The sequence below is a fragment of the Hippopotamus amphibius genome, chromosome 11, assembly GCF_030028045.1.
Source record: "Hippopotamus amphibius kiboko isolate mHipAmp2 chromosome 11, mHipAmp2.hap2, whole genome shotgun sequence".
Lineage (NCBI taxonomy): Eukaryota > Metazoa > Chordata > Mammalia > Artiodactyla > Hippopotamidae > Hippopotamus > Hippopotamus amphibius.
In genome coordinates, this window is record NC_080196.1 from 30,568,562 (window position 1) to 30,589,238 (window position 20,677).

At 36.9% G+C, this 20,677-nt stretch overlaps 1 protein-coding gene across 1 annotated transcript in view; it reads left to right on the forward strand.

Annotated features, from left to right (window-relative positions):
* Positions 1–5,647, forward strand: part of PTCHD4 (patched domain containing 4) — a 208,144-nt gene extending 202,497 nt beyond the window's left edge. Inside the window, exon 3 of the mRNA XM_057699472.1 lies at positions 4,014–5,647. Coding sequence (XP_057555455.1) covers positions 4,014–5,647 — 1,634 coding nt within the window. The remainder of the gene's footprint in view (positions 1–4,013) is intronic.
* Positions 5,648–20,677: the final 15,030 nt, after the last annotated feature.

The window sequence follows — 20,677 nt, forward strand, 5'->3', positions numbered from 1 at the left end:
TTTTCTGCTTTTATAATCAGAAAAAGATTATTAAAATGTGTGTGTGAGTGTGTGTATGTGTGTGCATATGTGTGTGTAATATCTCCTTTTCTTTTGACTAAACCAAGAATTCTCAGTTGGGCGCAGTTTTGTCCCCCAAAAAGCATTTGGCAATGTCTTCAGACATATTTGGTTGTCACAACTGAGGAGTGTGCTACTGGCATCTAGTGGGTAGAGGCAAGAATGCTGCTAAACATCCTACAATGTACAGAACAATTTCTAAAATTCATATGTATTAGAAGCTATGATCTCTGTCTCAGAATTACCCAAGTAAAAACGACCTCTGGACTGATAGATATTGGAAAAGATTTGTGTTTCTTGTTTACCTTTATGTTTTATATATTGACTATCACAGATCCTCATGTATAACAAATTCTAATATATATTGATTGAGTTGAGTTGAGTTGAATTAAAAGTGTATAGCTCTTCTGGACCCAATTAATATAGGTATAAAGATGCATAATAAATTTTTGAATTAGTAATTAAAAGGTATATTTTCTAAACCCATCTAGAATCGAGAATTACAGTTGATTTAATTCAATAAGAGGTTAGTGGGCATCCATCACTTTGTCAGATGCTCTGCAGAGTATAAAAGTAACTTAAAACGCATTCCCTGACCTTGAGGAATTAGCAATCTAACCAAAGAGATGGACCATGTCCTGAGAAAAACATTTTGTTCCAGAGCAGAACAGCACATGTGTGCGTGCCAAAATGAGTAGCCTAATTAGTACAATAGGAGTTTAAGGAACAGAAAAAAAATCAATATGTCTGGAATAGTCAGTAACAGCTTCAAGACAAAGAAGATAATTGAGCTAACAGACTGATAGGTAGAATTTCAGTATAAGTAGAAATGAGGGGAAGGTATTGAAAAGCAGAGAAAACAGCATGAACAAAACTTGGGAAGGAAGACTGATCCTGGGCAGATTGATGGGGGGTGAGAGGACTACCCTGGCTGAGCAGGTAACAGATTTGAACTGCTAAGAAGTAGCCAGATTATGGTGAATATCAAATGAGTGTGTATTATTAGGAATAACCTATAAAATATCTAAACCCATGAATGAGATGAAACATGCCAGCCCCAAAATTGTGTTTTCAGTCCTTTTCATACTTAGAGTGATTATTTGACCTCATATGATTTAGCTTCATCTTCCCACACATACAGACCTTTCTACTATATAAAGTAACAACCTGCCCTACATAATGTACCTAATACTCTGTAAAAGTGACCAAATGCAGAGACAAGCCAGATTTAGCCATAGCCTTGGGTAGCCTTTTCCCCCCTTGTGACTACAAGGATAGCAAGAGTCCTCATTTCAGAAGAGATGTGCTCTAATTAAAGAATTATTTTAATTACTTTAACTAATATCCTAATATTACGTTTTTGTCAAGGGAATAAAAGAACAAGTATTCCGTTTGGTCAAGGAGTCTTGGAGAAGATAGAAATGAATAATTAATATTGCTAAGAATCATTAGACTTAATTCAATGCACATAGAAGTTGAGCTAGTAATTAATTGCAAGATCATTGGCTCAAAAAAAAATGTACCTTATACTTAAATGTAGTTTTCATAACGCTTTCTATTTGTTAGGATAAACTTATCTTTCCTGACGGGAGACCCAGAATAGAGAACTTTAGAGAATAAATAGGTTTCATGTTGGGAACAAAAAGAACTCCAATGCAATAACAATCAATAATTTTAAAAAAACTCCCAAGATGAATGAACCAATGTGTCTTTAAAATCAAAGATTAGCATTATACATTTAAACCTATAAATACTATAGTCAAATTAACTGTAGAGTAACAATTCTTAGATACCTATAAAAGAAGTTTTGGTAAAAGTTAATTTAACTACAAAATTTTATTGGTTAGGAAAATGTTGAGCTGCATATAACAGCCTCACTTACAGTGGCTTAACCAAATGGAGATTTAGTTCTCTTTAAAGAGTATTCGAGAGAAAGGTAGGCCATGGCTCTTATTGATGGCTTTGTGATTCCGTTTAGGACAAAGCTCTTTCTAGTTTTCTAATAAGCATCCTTAGATGACTTCCAGTTGCATTGCATTGCCCAGAAGTGCATCATGTAAATCACCCCTGGCTGAAAGGCAGGCTGAGGAATACAGTTTTTAATTTTGCACATTGCAGCCTCAAATAAAACTAACAAGGAAGTGCAAGCATTATAGAGACCAATTAGCAAACAACACAGAATCAGTGATTATAGTAAGACCCCAGCCATTATAATAGGTTTGTTAAAGCACTGCTAAGTGAATTGAGTAACACGTAGCTCCAATATCTAGGTGCCAATACAAAGTCCATTTTCCAGGATTTCTTGAACTAGGTCATTTTGTGCCTCTAAACTACATTTTTGTCTAATGAATTTCTTGGAGAACGGCCCAAGCACAGCTTGTATCCATTCAGAGAGAAGGTCTGCCTGTAGTATTGTTATGCCTACAAGGGCAAGAGTGATCCATGAAGATTTCTGGTCAGTCAAAAAGTTACCAGTTGATATTACCTAGATGATAATTGACAAAGCTAATCCAAGGAAGTGAAAAAAGGGAAAATTGAAGGTATGGTATAATACTTTTATTTTCCCAGCTGTTTTCATTTTGGAGCTGCTTTCTGGTTTTGGTAGGGTTTTTTTAAATTATTTTTATTTATATTTATTTTTATGTACTTCTTTTACTTCATTTTTATATAAATTTATTTATTTATTTATTTATTTATTTATTTATTGGCTGCATTGGATCTTCGTTTTGCTATGCACGTGCTTTCTCTAGTTGTTGGGGGGCTACTCTTCATTGCGGTGCATGGGCTTCTCATTACAGTGGCTTCTCATGTTGCAGAGTACGGGCTTCAGTAGTTGTGGCATGTGGGCTCGGTAGCTGTGGCTCGAGGACTCTAGGGTGCAGGCTCAGTAGTTGTGGTATATGGGCTTAGTTGCTCTGAGGCATGTGGGATCTTCCTGGACCAGGGCTCAAATCCGTGTCCCCTACGTTGGCAGACAGATTCTTAACCACTGTACCCCCACGAAAGTCCCTGTTTTTTTTTGTGGTTTTTTTTTTTTTTTAAAGAAGTAAGTGGTGGTATCTTAAGAGCTGTCAGGTTTCTGGCGAGGGGAGGAGGGAACAGCTCAGTATCTAACAGTATCTGGCACATAGCAGGTGCTCAAGTAATATTTGTTGACTAAACCTATTACTTATTTATCCTTATCCAAGGGTGCACAGAAATTGGTTTAAAAAAAGCCTGCTCCATCCACTTCAGTGGAACAGTCAAACATTTAGTCATCACCAACTCTGTGTGAATAAAAGCTCTGTAGGAAATGCTTGCTATGATCTCTCCCCCAAAGGTCTTTCCCTGTGTTTTACGTAACCTGGCAGATTTTTTTGACTCACATCCAATGTTAATTAATCAAACCTACAGGAATTAGTTTCTAAGCTGTTTGGCTACCAAGCAGATGATAAACATTGTAAAATCAATTTAAAGCCATTTTTAAGTGTTTCAAATCATCATATAATTTCCTAAATCAGCATGTAAGTCAGTTTGAAACAGAGATTAGGGACTATCCGTCAGTACATCAGTTGATGAAGCGCTGAACTTGTGTTGAGGGCACTTGCAGATGGATGAATAACAGCTCCTGCCCTCAACAACTCAGGACACATCTAGGGAGACGGTATGTGTGGAGGGGGAGAAATCACTGAATAATGTCACATTACATTTACAAATTGTCAAATTAATAGAACAGACAATAAATGCTTCATTTTGCCCAGAATACCAAAAAGTTTGGACTTGGCTCAAGTAGAAACATGAACCAAATATATCCAATTATATCACTGAAATTTGAGACCCTGATAGGAGGATCATAGTGCTTTGAAGATTAGAGTGTGAAGTACTGTTAGCATAGATAACCTATAAGGAATTCACTTGAACCACAGGAGGAAATGAAAAAACAATTCTTCTTTTCCTTCTTTTTTTTAAATTAGGTCATGGAACGAAAGGAGTATTTGAGCTTCTGTCTGGATGGCGGAGAACCAAAGAGAATTTGCCCTTCAAAGACAGGGTAGCAGATGCCTATTCGGATGTGATGGTGACCTATACCATGACCAGCTCCCTGTACTTTATTACCTTTGGCATGGGTGCCAGCCCGTTCACCAACATAGAGGCTGTGAAGGTCTTCTGTCAGAACATGTGTGTCTCCATCCTGTTGAACTACTTCTACATTTTCTCCTTCTTTGGCTCCTGTCTGGTCTTCGCTGGCCAACTAGAGCAAAACCGCTACCACAGCATCTTTTGCTGTAAGATCCCTTCCGCAGAATACCTGGACCGCAAGCCTGTGTGGTTCCAGACAGTGATGAGTGATGGGCATCAACAGACATCCCATCACGAGACGAACCCCTACCAGCACCACTTTATTCAGCACTTCCTCCGTGAACATTACAATGAATGGATTACCAATATCTACGTGAAGCCATTTGTTGTCATCCTCTATCTCATCTATGCCTCCTTCTCCTTCATGGGGTGCTTGCAGATCAATGACGGAGCCAACATCATCAATCTACTAGCCAGTGATTCCCCGAGCGTTTCTTATGCCATGGTTCAGCAGAAATATTTCAGCAACTACAGCCCCGTGATAGGATTCTACGTCTACGAGCCCCTTGAGTACTGGAACAGCAGTGTCCAGGAGGACCTCCAGAGGCTCTGCAGTGGATTCACTGCAGTGTCCTGGGTGGAGCAGTATTACCAGTTCTTGAAAGTGAGCAACATCAGTGCCAATAACAAGAGTGACTTTATCAGTGTCCTACAAAGTTCATTTTTAAAAAAGCCAGAATTCCAGCATTTTCGAAACGATATCATCTTCTCCAAGGCAGGGGATGAAAATAACATCATTGCTTCTCGCTTGTATCTGGTGGCCAGGACTAGCAGAGACAAGCAGAAGGAAGTCATAGAAGTGCTGGAAAAGTTGAGGCCCCTGTCCCTATCAAAGAGCATCCGGTTCATCGTGTTCAACCCCTCCTTTGTGTTCATGGACCATTACGGCTTATCTGTGACAGTGCCTGTTCTGATTGCAGGCTTTGGTGTTCTCCTGGTGTTAATCCTGACTTTTGTCCTAGTGATCCACCCTCTGGGAAACTTCTGGCTAATTCTTAGCGTCACCTCAATTGAGCTGGGCGTTCTGGGCTTAATGACATTATGGAACGTCGACATGGATTGCATTTCTATCTTGTGCCTTATCTACACTTTAAATTTCGCCATTGACCACTGTGCACCACTGCTTTACACGTTTGTATTAGCAACTGAGCACACCCGAACACAATGTATAAAAAGCTCCCTGCAAGAGCATGGGACAGCCATTTTGCAAAATGTTACTTCTTTTCTTATTGGATTGGTCCCCCTCCTATTTGTGCCTTCAAACCTGACCTTCACACTGTTCAAATGCTTGCTGCTCACGGGGGGTTGCACACTTCTGCACTGTTTTGTTATCTTACCTGTGTTCCTAACCTTTTTCCCCCCTTCCAAAAAGCACCACAAGAAAAAGAAACACGCCAAACGGAAGGAGAGAGAAGAAATCGAATGCATAGAAATTCAAGAAAACCCTGATCACGTCACCACAGTCTGAAGGGTGTAGACTAACGGATTATTTTTCTTTTCCAGTATTGCACAATGATGCAGGGCAAGTAAAGCTCAGACCTCAGCTGCTTGGGCTGGCCAGGGGTAACAAGGCAAGTCAGATCAAGAGTGAATTAGTCATGACACAGCAAGGTGTCCACTTCTTGGGGGGAAGAGGGACTCAAAGAAGGGAAAAAAGTTCTTTGCAACCTTGTTCTCCACTAAAGACAAGTTTCTGGATGTGATCTTAGAGCTCTTCCAAGGAATGGACGAATTGATGGAGTGTTAGAAGGCCAAAGGAACCAACTGCTTTTAAAAATAAAATGCTTAGGAGAGATGGAGTAGAGAAGATGGGGGCGGAAAAGACATAGGAAGTGTCAGCATTGCCATGGCACTTTTCATAGTTGTTTTTTGAACAGGTTGGTCAAAGGAAACCTATGCACTTGGGAAGAACATATTTAATCCCGTCTAAACCAAAGGACTTCCCAATCCATTTTATGTGTACACATGTATGTATATATGCCATATATACATATGCTTAGACTTGTCTTCAGTGTACATTGCTGTCTGTGTAGAGGGAGGTGCCCATTTGCAGACCCGCTGGCCTTTCTCTAGAAAGTCAAATCAGCCTTAGCCAAATATAGATGTGTTGATGGCCATTCAAAATCAACTCAAGTGTTGCAGCAGCAAAAGTATTTTCAACCGTGCAATAAGCAAAACTAACAGAAATGTGACCCCATTAGATTCACATATCATGTTGTCCATCTTTGAGATTCTTGCTTTGGAGGACTCAGCAAAAAACATAAAAGGTATCTGAATTAGTGACCATATGGGCAAGGTTTAAAATCTCATGACCAACTAGTTACTATGACTTTTCATTAGCTTTTAATGATTCTCTGTATTTGGAAAGGCTGATTTAGGGAGCTCACCCACTGCAGATGAGCGCTTTACACGCATTGTTCATACAAACGTGTAAGGTTGCATGTGTGTGTGTGTGTGTGTGTGTGTGTGTGTGTGTGTGTGAGTTGAGGTATTCCACAGTTCCAGTATTCTCATTTCAGATGGTGAAAATATACTGGCATGGAATATAGATAATTAGCATAGGAGAAAGTGGACATAACTAGGAAAGTTGTTGAAGAATGATATAGGGTAAATGGACCATCACCCCTTATCATGTGCCATCAACTGGTTCTTAATGTAAAGAAAATATTCTAATCCTATCAAGTCTAGTGTGTTCCTTGCATTACTATTTGGAACATTTACCCAGGGCACGATCCCTATAGTAGTAGCCACTATAACTACTGCAGTGTTGTTTTGTAGCTTCTTGCAATGTCATTGTTCTTGTTACTTGAAAAGTGCTTGTCAGTTGGCCGGCCTCCTAGGGTGATCCTCGATCTCGATGGGTGACATATTAACTGTAACTGCTGCTGAATTCTCTCTCAAAAAAAGTACTGAGGTAAATGTTTTCATCCCGTTAAAATTTACAGCTGCTCCCCGGCAGATAGACTCAGTCTGTTGGATGCTTCCTTGGATTAATGCTGTGCTTTCTGTCACAGAAAATTACTAGACAATTCCTTTTCCCATGCCGAGCAGTAAAATAAGTTAATTTTCAGGTGGGACTGAACAAATGTCCAATGATTATAAAATCTGCTAATCAGCTCTTTTACCTGGGAGAAACCTACTGTTTCCCACCAACTTTGGTTGCCTATTTTAATTGAATTTAAAATAGTCAAATCTTAAACAAAAAAAACTTCTGGACTCAGGTTCAGAAAATAGATACAAACCATTCCATTCTGCTTGCAGTGTTTGGAAATGAAGTTGGTAGATTAATGAAGTAATGAAACAACAAAACGAGTGTACTTTTACAAATAAAGAGTTTACCAGAATATTGAGGGAAAGGAGAATGGTCTCTACAATGAAAAACATTTACCCAAATTTTATTTTATTAGGTGGAGTTTGTTTTGTCCTACCTTGAGATTATTGAGTTTCTATTGGAAATGATCCGTGTCTTCTCAACTGTGTTCACGTGGGGAAAATATCAATAGATCGAGTATGGAAAATAATTGCCATAACATAGGATTATTGTTCATATGTTATTTGTAAAGTCATGTCACAGATAACCCTAGTCTTTTGCCTCGTGAGCTGCTCTGCTAAGATGAACTGGTATTTGGCACTAGCAGACCTGCACACCATGATCTTATATCTGAAGTGGAAGTTTCTGAGGCATTGGGTTTTTTGGTGGGAGAGAGGGGATTCTTCTTTCACAGTTTACTCACCATTTGTGAAGATTTGTTTTACATCCCTTTCAAAAATGGGAGGTCATCAGCTGAGAGATTCCATTAACTGTCAGTCCATTTCTTTCCAAAATGTGCTGTTCTCCATTAATTTACCAATTTTTCAAAAACTTGCCTATTTGGGTCATTTTTTTTCTTGATTACCTTAGACAATTCCACATGCAAAGAAGATTGGCAGGTTAATTTATAAAGAAAGAATCAAGTGTGCCAGTTGCCAAACGCATTTGGGGATAGTGGCATAAATGCATTTGGGAATAGTGGCATAGCTACCCCACCACTGGGAAAGTTCTGATATCATGCCTCCATCAAGACAGTCAATATTTGGACAGGGAAAGCAGTTCTTTTTTAGGTTAGGTCTTCAAAGAGCCAAGTGACTGAGAAAAATACGAATATCTCATTGTTCAAGTGATTAGACAGGTGGAATTTTGGAAGGGACATTATCTTTTCCAGGACACCATGGTACTCTTTCATGAACTGTAGCAATAATTTATTGAAGTGGAATTTCTTGTTCTGGAAGAGTTAATATACCACACAAAATGCCCTAACTCAGTCCTTGGAAGTAATTTAAGCCTAGGGAGAATGTAACTGAGCAGCCTCTGGCCTCCCAAACTCACTGTGAAACAGGTATTTCCAAGAATTCCATTCACTGAATGCCAAGATACATTGGAATGCCAAGATCTAAAATATAAGATCGTGATTTGCAGGTAACATCAAACCTCTGCCTTTTTCAGTAGCTTGTGTGCAACTCTTCTAGTTTTTTCAAGTTTACTCCTGTTGTTCAGTCTCTCTGAAAAATACGGATGGTGTTCAAATTAGGAACTTATCTACTGCTGGAAGATGCCCAATCAACTCCTAGAGGAGAAGAAACCTGTGGGAAATGTCTCAGATATGTAGAAAATTATATTTTGCTGAAACATGTTTTTCCCTTCAAGTGAGAGACTTTAAAGTTTGCAAAAACCAAACCTTTTCTGAAGTTAAACTGGAGTGTGGATTTGTTTCTTCCCATTGGAATTTAAACTTGAATTAGAAAGTACCATAAGCACTCCACTCCGTGATGGTTAATAAAGCTTCAAAGAGGTACTCACCTAAATGATAGAAAGGAGATTCGGCTAACAGATTCTTTCCCTCCGATAGTTAAAGGTAATCATATGCTAACTTAGACCATACACGTTTCTAAATGAAAAGTAAACATCAGCCCATGAATTCTTTCAGGGACCAGTGAACCTCTTTGAAGGTTGTATGTGAATATTCTATGAGAGAATTTTTCTCCACTGTGGCTGTATCGTGTGTGTTCCTTTCCCATTTTACTCCTGTTTATTTCCGCAGAATTTGGGGGTTTACCTTGTGAAATGAGACGAAGAATTATGACAAATGAAGCACCTATGAGGCCATGATAGCCATTCTTGAATGTTGAGTTCAAGAGGGTGAGCGCTTTGTCCACTTTGTAATTACCCATTGCACTTTCCCATGATACGCTGATCCTCCTAGGCTTGTGGTCAGAGCTGGGGATTAACTATTGCCAGTCAGAAGTACATGTATTCTTTTATAAGTTGACTGTACATATTATCATTACAGTCACATGTTTTTATGACCAAATAGTTGTGAATGCCTATGCATGCATGGTTACTAATAGTACATAGATTTTTAAAGACACCATTTTCATGGTTATTGCAATTTTATTAAAATTCTCATATCACCTATTCATAAATGCCTTGTGGGTTTTGGTCCCAAGGGCCGAAAGTCCACAGAAATTTCCGTCCCAAGGAGAACAGTTTAAAAGTCGCTTTCTCTAGGTGTCAGTGGCAACAACCTCTTCTAGAATGTCCTCTGGAAAATCCTAGAGGGTAAATCTGGAGTCCAGGTAAAGGAGGTAGCAGGTTCTATGTTAGTGAGTAATTAAGCATACTTTTTGTGTCCTGTGTTTGCCATCTCAAGGTGAACCAGAAAATATATGCCTTGAGAATGGGATTTAGGTGTTGTCTCCTGTGGATTAGAGAATGCAATCATTTGCTTGATCTTTTTCTAGAGGGATCTCTCTGTTCAGTCTATTTTGTTGGTGTTTGCACATGGTATTGATAATCCTTTCAAATGTGAACCTGAAAACTGTCGTTTATACCAAAATAGATTTAGGAGCACTTTTATTCCCTTTAAAAACAGAAAGCAAAACAAAGCAAAAACACTTCTTGCTCTTTCCATATTACAAAAAAAAAAAAGTGACAAACTTTATAACACTGACTCAAAACCTATCTATAGTTGTATTGGTATGCCCTTGAAACCTCCCCATCTTCAATCTAAATATAAAACTTGGCTTCATCACTGTGGTGCAGGCATTTACACCAATTTTTTAAGCGATGATTTGCCAAAATGTTGTGGAGGGGAAATGAGCTAAATGTTTTTCTACTGGTTTGTCTTCAAAATCATGACAGCAAATACACTTACCAAATGAAAGCAGTGAAATCATAAATGAAAGCAACAAAGCCTCCTTGCATCAGGTTCAGCACGGGAGGGACTATATATAGGCATCACAGCAGTAAATAGCTTTGATTTCTAAACTATAGTACATGGCCAAGGTTTGATTCACCACCATGTTTTAGTTGGAAGGGCAAGAGATGATGTTCTGTGTTTGAAGTGTTATGGAACTGGATCAGGCAACACTGGGAATAAGATTGAAAGGATATTGAGAAATAAGCACACCTGCTTAGAAATCAAGATGCCTATAAATTGGCCGGATAGAACAGGGGGGAAATTCCACATATTTTACAGTTTAGGATACAGCACAGAGAATTGCACAGTGCCTCAAAACTATAGATTCTTAACTGCTAACAAAACTGAACAAATGCCAATACACTCCATTAGACGATTGCCTTCTCATTTGTCAGATTCATAACCTGACCTTTAGGGGCAAAGTACTCCTGAATTTCCAAGCATGAATCAGAACCATAGATCATTTTGTGGATGTAAGAGGGATACTAGGGAGTCTCCTGAAAAGAAGTTTCAAGTAAGCACCCAGATAAGCATTATCTGGGATGGCCTTTGGCATTGCTCTGATTTTGTGCATCTTTGAGACATAATGACTCTTTTGTTGATGTTTTCTCTGTACTTAATTAGGATCTCTCTGTTGCTAATAAAGTTCCTTGCTCTTCTTGTGATGTGGAAAACAATTCAAAGAGAGAAGTACATAGGGTTAAAAATCATATACTAGAATAGTACAGATGACTAGCCTACAGATAACATCATATTTCCTCTGCACCTCTAAAGATGTTGTCAAAATCAAACGGGCTTATACCTTAAAATGAGAAGCTCTATAAGGTAGATATTTTTAATATAACAAAGTATTTTAAAAATTATTGCTAATTTTGCACTTTTATAAATTATAGACAGTCAGTCCCTACTATTTTTCCCAGTTGAAGTTTTCCCTAAGAAAGTTCTTGTAAATCATGCTATTTATGAACTCAAAAATCAGAAGGAAACTTTAGAAATAGAGGAATAAGAACATCTATGGTTATGTGTAATTCCTGCTCCATGTCACATGTTTGTGCTTATGTGAACTGGGGTTTTTAGAAGTCATTTGTAACTGTGTTCTGGTTTCCCACATGGCTAATGGCATGGCCAGATATAAGAACAGCATGTTTTTCCTTCCCTCTATATCCATAGCTTTTAAAACAACTGCATTACACAAAGGGCTCTGTCAAACCAGTGGAGAAATAAGAACTTTAATGCTTTGGATTATTTCGTTGAAGAATATCCTAGGAGTAAGTAGAGAGACGGCCATGGGTAGGAGACAAGGGGAGTTTATTATAAATGTGTCACTTTCCAATCCTACATAAATTTATTAACTTGGATTTTGGTAGAGGCAACCTGCAGTATGTTGTGGGGAGCATTTAAATTATTTAATATAAGATGGTCAACAGAATCTTCCCCTGGAAACTGAAATACCTTCCATCATTCTATTTGGTTGATTCACTGGTTATTGGTAGACACAATAAGAGAGCTGGTAGAAAACCAGGGCACGTCATTTTCCTACGTGTTGCTGTAGTATGCAGCATCTCTTTTGAGGCAGAATCAGGAAATTCTGGCATCTTTTCTTCTCAAACATAAAAGTGCTAGGTACTGATACATTAGATTTTAAACTCAGAAATGCAAATATCCCAAAGTTTTAGCAGAGTTTAAGCAATTTTATTATACTTTCCTGTTAATTATGCATATTTTTCTGCAATAAATTTTCTTGCTCTTAAATAGGAAATCTGTCGCAGCTTGAAAAGGGCAGAGATCTCTCCAAGCTACCTCAAAAGGGTATTTAAAGACACAGTGGCAGGCAACCGTTGATTGAATGGCAATATGTTAAAGCCACAAAGCAATATTATTTGTCAACTCTCCTTGATGCTCTTTTACTTTGTAAATTTAGACCAGGCTAAATGTGAAAGGACTCCCCCTATGTGCTGCCCTACTTGTGCATTCTGGTTAATAATATTCATTTATATGAAATCTCTCAGGACAGTTGTTTGGTGTCTCTCTGCAGACATCCCAAAACTTGGTTCAGAAAGAGAATAACCTGATGTTGCCTATGAGGCAGTTGTCCACCTCATGAGGTGCGCAATCAAGTCATCTGTGAATAACTTCAGTAAAATTCCAAGTGCACTTCTTATCAATGTAGGGAACATTGTTTGTTTGCTTGTTTACCCTAAGCAAATAGAAAGAGACAAAGTTGCCAATATTTGGCATTTTACTTAGGTTTTCTTTTTCACTAGATGCCATTACTATTATTTTTAGCTAAACTGGGGTTCTGAGACACAGGTCACTTGTGGAAACTTTAGAATCAGTGAAAAGAAAACTACAAGGAAGAGGCAATCTTCACCCATGCATAGACAAATTATAGGAATGAGAGTAAAAGCTGAGTGCTTTTATTTCCTTTTCTTTCCTGAAACAAAAACCCACTTGCTCTTAATCCTGGCTAAACAAATGCTAATTTCTATTTAAAAAAATAAAAGAGAATGATAAAAAGTATGAAATTATGAGACTCTAGTGTCTTATCAATACAAACCTAATGGCAAACCACCATTTTCAGATGTCTTTCCTTATAAGAAAATTCTTTTGTTTAATATTCTGTGACATATAGGTTCTTACCACATCTTGTTCATGAAAACACCCTAACTTATAACTTCTAAAATAGTGCAAATAAACTCATAAGCCATTTAAAGCTCTCTGCTCTGTAATTCTGTATCTTGGGCTCTAAACTTAAAGCTACTTATTGAGGAAGGCTTAAAAAAGAATTCTGAACAAAAAATGTCAATATCAAAAAAAAATATATATATATATGTATTTCCTAAGTTATATTTTCGCCCCAACATATCTTCAAAATAGGGAACTGCCCAAATGCCCACTTTTTAATCTCACCAAGAAGCAAGTATTTCCAATGTGAGTCCTTTGGAAGTCTCCAAAGTGCCTGAATTTGTTCCATTATCAAAATTTATCTCTATTCTAAGTGAAAAAATATTTATAAACCATATTTTTCTAACTATAATAAAAATAAAGAAATAGAAAATTATCCCCCATAGATTTGCACATGTAAACATACATTTAATAATCTCCTAACACAAAGGAAATTATGTTGCAAATATTTCATTGTTTATTTCATTACTTTCATAATTTGCACACACAGAAATATAATTTTAGTTAAATTCCTTAGGATTACTCAGTTTAGGGAATCTATGATCTAAAGCTGAAAGGTAAAAATCTTAAGAAAAATAACCATAACGTCTTAGCTACTTGTGCAAATGTCACTTCTGATATATATACTATAATGCCACTAGGCAAAGTTATTTACAGTACTTCTGGCTATGTTGAGCTTTTATTTTAAAAACAACAAAAGTCTAGTTCTGTTAGTCATTTTACAGAAGAGTTAGCATGTTAAAATAGTGACAGATGATACCGGTGTTTATTCTTTTGTTACTAGGGTTGGTTGACTTTACCAGTTCTTTCTAGATCACAGTCCCAAATGCTGCAAACTAGGCTGTTCATAGATTCACTGTCCTCTCATTTCTTATTGCTAATATTAAATGCCCCATGCAATGTCGTGATACATAACCTCTTCATCTAACTTCAGTGGGGTCTTTGGGCTCCCTATCCTTTCAGGAAAGATTCTTTTAGGCTAGGAATTAAACTTCTCAAACCCAGTACCCTATGACATCACAATGTAACATAACAATCCGCACTGCTTTAGTCTTTTCTTGAATCACAGTTTCTAAAAATCATAAAATTTATCCTTTAAAAATACAAAAAGACATGCATTAAAAATAGTGCCATGATAATGTATATCAATTATTTCTTACCTGGTTAAGGTAAGGTTCTGAAGCAAACACAAAATACCTTGGCATTCCTGAAACATATTTTTTATAAATCTCTAAGTTTACAAATATCTTTATAATGAATAAATCACTGAAGTGTTACTGAAATAGTTAGATGGCCCTTAAAGACCCCTAATATATTGTATTAACTTAGAATCTAAAGCAATTTATAATCAATTCAAAAAAATTCTGCCACAAACATCTCAGTTCATTACATTGTATTAACAATGAAAGTGCGTGAAGCAACAATTTTCTCACCATGTGAGAACTACAGAAATGGGGACAATAATAAATAGGCTGGTGGCTCCTCAGCGGTACCCAGGCTTACTGACAGAGCACATCCCTCAGCCTGTACCCAGTACAGTGTAAGTCTAGGCAAAATTATTCATGAGCTGTCAGCACCATTTCCACATCATTAAAACACAAGAACCTTAAATCTTTGACTACTCGAGTCAAAGGTATCTAGTGAATAATATGGTGGCATTACAGAGAATATGTAGATAACCAACATTTACTGTGTTTAACCTGATGCCAAAATTGTACTGAATTGATAATCCATAATCCTCTTTAGAAGCTTTTGTTATTACAGATTTCATTAGTGACATCATTTGCATAAATAACCAGAGACCTCTATTTAACAACATTTCACTTTATATAGTTTTTCATATTTTTAAACAAGAATGCTCAGAATTTTGTATGGAAATATTTGATTTACTCAGTAGCCATTTTCCTGTCCAGATTTAATATCATTAATTTATTTTGCTTTTTTCCTATTCAATTTTTTTATTTCTAAAATAATTTAGAGTAATTACTTCTTAGAGTAATTAAAGCATGTTTTTCCTTTGATAAGAATGAGCATGTCTAGAAAGGAGTGAAATAAGAACATAGCAAAATTAGGCTGGACAGGTGAACATATTTGCAGGCAGTAAAGTTTAGGAAAAGTATTACCTATTTATATGTGCATCAAGATGAAATTGCCCCCCGTTTTTTTCCCAGCTTTATAACATTATGTAAGTTTAAGTGTACAGTGTGTTGATTTGACACACTTACATGCTGCAAAGTGATTTCCACCCTAGCATTAACTAACACCTCCATAACCTCACATAATTAGCATTTGTATTTTGTGGTGAAAATACTTAAGATCCCTTTTCCAATTATATTCTATCATATCACAATTTCAATTTTTATCATAGTCTTTGTTCCTATCTGATATAGTTTATGTTTATATATTTTTTCCCACTACTTTTAATAATGGCAACTGACATGGCAAACAGTAGATCATAGAGGTCCTTCCGCTTAGCAGTCACTCACTAATTATCTATTCAATGAAAAAATAAATGAAAGAATTTCCTGCCTCTGACTTGTCTGCCTGTGACCTAATGAAAAGTGAGTTATTTAACAATCTCCATCTGTGAGAGCTGACACGTGGATGTTTTTGTTGTTGTTTTGTTTTATTTTCTGTAATTCTCCTTTATAGCCGGTTACACAGGAATAAGGCCCAGTATAAGGGAAGAATTTCAGGTGAGTCAAAACTCATTATCCTTTCCAGTAAGTTGAAATGCTAGAGCCTAGAGCTTTGTGCATCTTGATAGTAACATAAAAGGTAATGTGATTTGACATGAAGAAAAATACCAAAGGACAAGGATAGTAAAAAAAAAAAAAAAAAGTCAGTAAGAAAAGCAAAAAAGCAAGTGCAAAAGTTCTGAAGAGGGAAAGCAACAGCTAAACTAAATTTTATACGTATAATACATGTTGAAAATGATAGCAAGCAGATCTTTTGTCTCAATATTGTAGCTATTAAACTGTGATGTGTGCCAGACTGGGGATAGTATTTAAAAAAAAAAAAGCCATAGTCCAGCAAAAGCAATGGTTGACAAACCTGTAATTCATTCAGAAAATCCACCACCCCCAGACCTCCAAAGGGCCACCTCTGTCATACGAATAGAATAAAGAATTGCTGAAACTTAGAGTCACAAACAAAATGCCTGTAGAGGTAAAAGTTCTCTTATGTTCCAATAGTTTTTCTTAATATCTAAATACTTAGAGCACTCAGTTTTTGTTTTTGTTTTTGTTTTTTCAGTAATAGGAAGCCACAACTAAAGGTTGACAGGGACAGAAAGTAATTACTGATTGCAAAAATTTTCATCAGCTAGAACTACGAGCAATTGCCTAGGAACTCAGGAAGTAAAATGGTGTAATGAACCAGTCATTACATTACTTCACTATTCCATCCAACAAACATTTATTAAGCAATGTGCCAAGTAATGGACCAGGTTCTGTGCTGGGGACAAACAACCTTTGAATAATTCAGAGGAACATCTTAATGTCTTAGAAAAACACAAAAGTAACTTTGCTTTAGCTGAAACAGTTGTGTTACGAAACATTGGCAAGACCAAAATTATTATTTGCCCACTATTATCCTAATCTAAAAATTGTTCAAAACTTTTAGTTAATATTTGTTTGCCATAATAAATAGCAGTAACCCTATTAATTATTTTTTGTTTGCTGGAAATAAGTATCAACAAGTGCTAGATGAGTTTGGGACAAATTGGTAAGGTAGGGAGGCCAGGACAGGTAATCAATGGGTTTGTGTTATTAACGATGCAAAAGATAAACCTTCGAGGGCATAAATCCTTTTGCTTGATACTAATATACTAAAACAAATTAGTGAGTACAAGTATAAACAAGTTCCAAAACTCATAATTTGATCCAAGGGAGAAAAAAACTGATAAATAGACCAGTTGGACCAAAATTGAGACATATAAGAAAAAAACAAAAACGAAAAAGAAAAAATCATTTTGTGAAAGAGCATTAACAAAGAATGTTAATGAGGACTCATTCCTGCCCTGTTGCCACCTCTGCTCACTTAATTCAGTGTGGCAATGACTAAGACATACTCAGGAGGATGGCTCACAGAAAGGACCCATCATGACTAATTTGGGAAAAAAGAGTCCATCTATGGATGGAGGAGCAGTCTTCCTCCTTCTTCATGTGAAGCTCCAAAATACCTGTCCAGTTGGAAATTTAGCACGGGGTGGGTGGATTGTGAGAGCGCAAGCTTTGGACTGAGATTGCTCTGGGATTGATATTTTCCACTAAAAGAATGATTTGAGAGGCATGAAGCAGCACCTACTTTTCTTCTTTGTTCAACTGAGCTTGGATACGTCAATCTTTATTCCTTAGTTGGACTCTACCGTCTTTGATAGAGAACTGATGAAAATGTGTATAAAATTAAGCCTAAAAAGCATAAAGACCGTACCACAAGAGAAATAATTAGTTTTTATGAAAGCATTTTATCACCACTATTCACCCATAACCTGATGACCCTGCTTAAAGGAGATGAATCTCCAGCAAGTAGTTCAAATAAATCAGTGGCGCAGTAGATTTTTACCCTGTAGCTGAACTCTCTGATATATTTGTAGTCCTCTGCTCCACTGACAGCCCTGACCCTACTTGGGAAACTGGAGATATAAATTCAGAGAAAAAAAATCATAGCTGACGGCAGACATTAAGGAGAATGGGTAGAAAGAAAGAAAAGGACCTCGTGGCACAACGGTAGTGCATCTGACTCCAGGAAAGAAAGAAGCTTGCATAAATAGGGTCCCCATTTTCTGCAGAGCAGGAGGGAAGAGTCTACAAATATATAGAAATAATCCCTGGATTAGGATGCATAATGACATAATTCATCAGACCAATTAGAAATTGATCGACTGTTTTCCAACCTGCTTTTGTCTCCAGGGCAACATTCTCAAAATTTCTTGAATTTTTTTAATTAAGTTGTGGATTTCTTCATCTTCTTTGAATGAACAGATAATTTTATGTATTTCTTTCATTGAAGTACCTCGAGCTCAGTATTATGCGCTGTTAAGGAAAGGAGAAAATGTGTTATGGGGTTTCTACCCTAAATGTCTTGGGATCTATTTGAAGAGGCTAGCAGAGGAAACAGTCCTGAGTAACAAAACACAGAAAAAAGGTTGACGATGACTTGCATGGTTCATACTTTAGAGTGAAGACAATCTGGGTATCGAGTTCTGTTGGCATTAAAGAACACTGCATGAAGGAAATGCAAATTCACTTGAAGAATGCAGTGGACCTGCTTAAGCCAAGGCTCCTGCCCTCCTCAGCTATTACGTCTGGTGGAAGATGCATGATGGAGGGGATCTGTCTCCCGCCCCCTCCTCTCCGGCCCCCTCTCCTGCCACTCTCCCCTTTGTCCTCTTGTGCTTTCAGTTCTCACCACCCTGAAGGCTCTTTTTCTGCTCTTTAGCCATAAGTCTTCTTCCCTTTTTTTTGGGTGATATTTATTTGTAAATACCATGCCATTAGAAAGGCCTTCCATGACCATCTTATAAAAATACATTAACCCTCCTATCCTCCTTCCCTCCTTATCATAGTATTTGTTTATTGTTTATCTGTCCCCATAGGTTAAAAGTTGTATGAGAGCAGGGATTTTTTTCTGTTCTACAAACTGTTATAACCCCAGTACTCTAGAATAGTGCCAGGCACATATTAGACATTCAGTAAATATTTGGGCAAAGAAGGAAGACAGGAAGGAATGGAAGGAAGGGAAGGAGGGAGGAAAGAAGGGAGGGAGGAAATCAGATCAAAGTGTGGACCAATTTCAGGAGGCCCTTGAAAGCTTCAGGTGTTTCCATTGTAAAGTTGAAGCCATTGGATGTATCTCATTGTCTAGTAAGTAATTCAGGGTAAACATACTAATAAATTAGAAACTTCCTTGACTGTGAATTCCTTGGCAGGTAATATTAGCATCAGCCTTTCATTTCCTGAAATATTTATCAGTAGCTTTAATTTTAACAAAAGCCGTGGTTTCCTTTGACACAGCAGGGACTGTGTTCATATCCTATCTTACAACTGAAAAGGTGAAAGATTATCATGCAACCACAAATTTAAGGGGGGGAAATCACTGTGCTACTTCTTCTTGACTAAGGAACTCAAACATTCTACCCCAAACCATTTTCAGCTGGAATTTTAGAATTATGTCCACAAGCATCCAAAGCTAGCCTGACATAAATATAAGTTAAATTTATCATCTGATGCCCAAGAACATTTCCTTCTTCCCTCAAAATGAATAATTTATTGGTATTTTACCTGCTGTTCCCAAACTCACATTAATGATTCATTTATTAGTCCCCAAAACAGATGCTCATAATTAAATCACAGGTTCTGTGAGATCATTAGTCCTCTAATGGCTGCAAGAATTAAGAAGAAATTTTGTAGTTTAAATTCATCAATTCAGGAAGGAATATAAGAAGCACTTTTCTGTATAATTGTGATATTTGTTGTATCGTTCCTTCTGATAGAAATTTCTCATCTAAATTTTTGTTATTATAGAACTTAATTTCTTTAACACCAGTAGATTTATTATTCAATTCCAACTACAGAAATTCTGACTCAGATGGCTAGTGGAGTGTGGCCTTGTTATGTGTTCAAATTTTTTATTGCTTTCTGTTTTATGCCTTAGTTTATCCTTACTAGAATTTCTCCAAAATAACGTGATTTATGTTGGTGAAGCAGTATTACATTATTTGCAGCAGAAAATGCTTTATTAATTGTACCACATAGGCTTCAGCATACACTGTTTTCTTTAAGTTTTGTAGATGTTTGGGTGATATGATAGCTATTTTATTTTCATTTATGTTTTCATCTCTAGCCTGTGCTCATCTGAAATTGATGCTTATATTTTTATCCACTTGAATCTTAAAATTGAGGTGAGCTGAACATATACATTTTCTCATACATATTACTTTGTCCTACACAAGGAATTTATTTATGGAGGAAAGTGATGAATATTATAAACTAAAATCACATTTTCTTCTTATGTCTGCCTCTGAATCCGAACCTGGGGGTGCGTGCTACAAAATCAAGTATGTGTCGATCTGAGAACCTTCCCTCTCTTATAATTGCTGGGATATTCATTCAGGCCTCTCACTCGATATATAATTTCTAGCAAAACACTTCCTAGGGAAGGTACAACAGAGACTACATGAACAACACTCAAGTTTAAATGTCCACAGATGATCTGGTTCTGCTGCTCTATAGCTCACAAGCTAAATTGACTAAAATGTTTCAGAAACATTTATGTTTGGGTTTGCATTTGAGGTGTGAAAAAAATGGCATCCTTAAATCTATTATTCCCAGTCCTCAAGGGACTGATATCTAATTATTTCTAGTTACAGTTTGCTCAAAAACTATTCTAAGCAAATGCAATTTGGGATGTAAATATTAAAGTACCAGCAAGTAAAAGAATATTTAATAGCAAGCATTTGTGTGTTTAATTTCTGTGTGTTCAACTTAACGCCATCTGTACTAGACGATTTACTTCACAATTTTTCATCACCATTCTGCAAAGGAAAATAAGAAGTTTGTTAACAGTTTACAGTA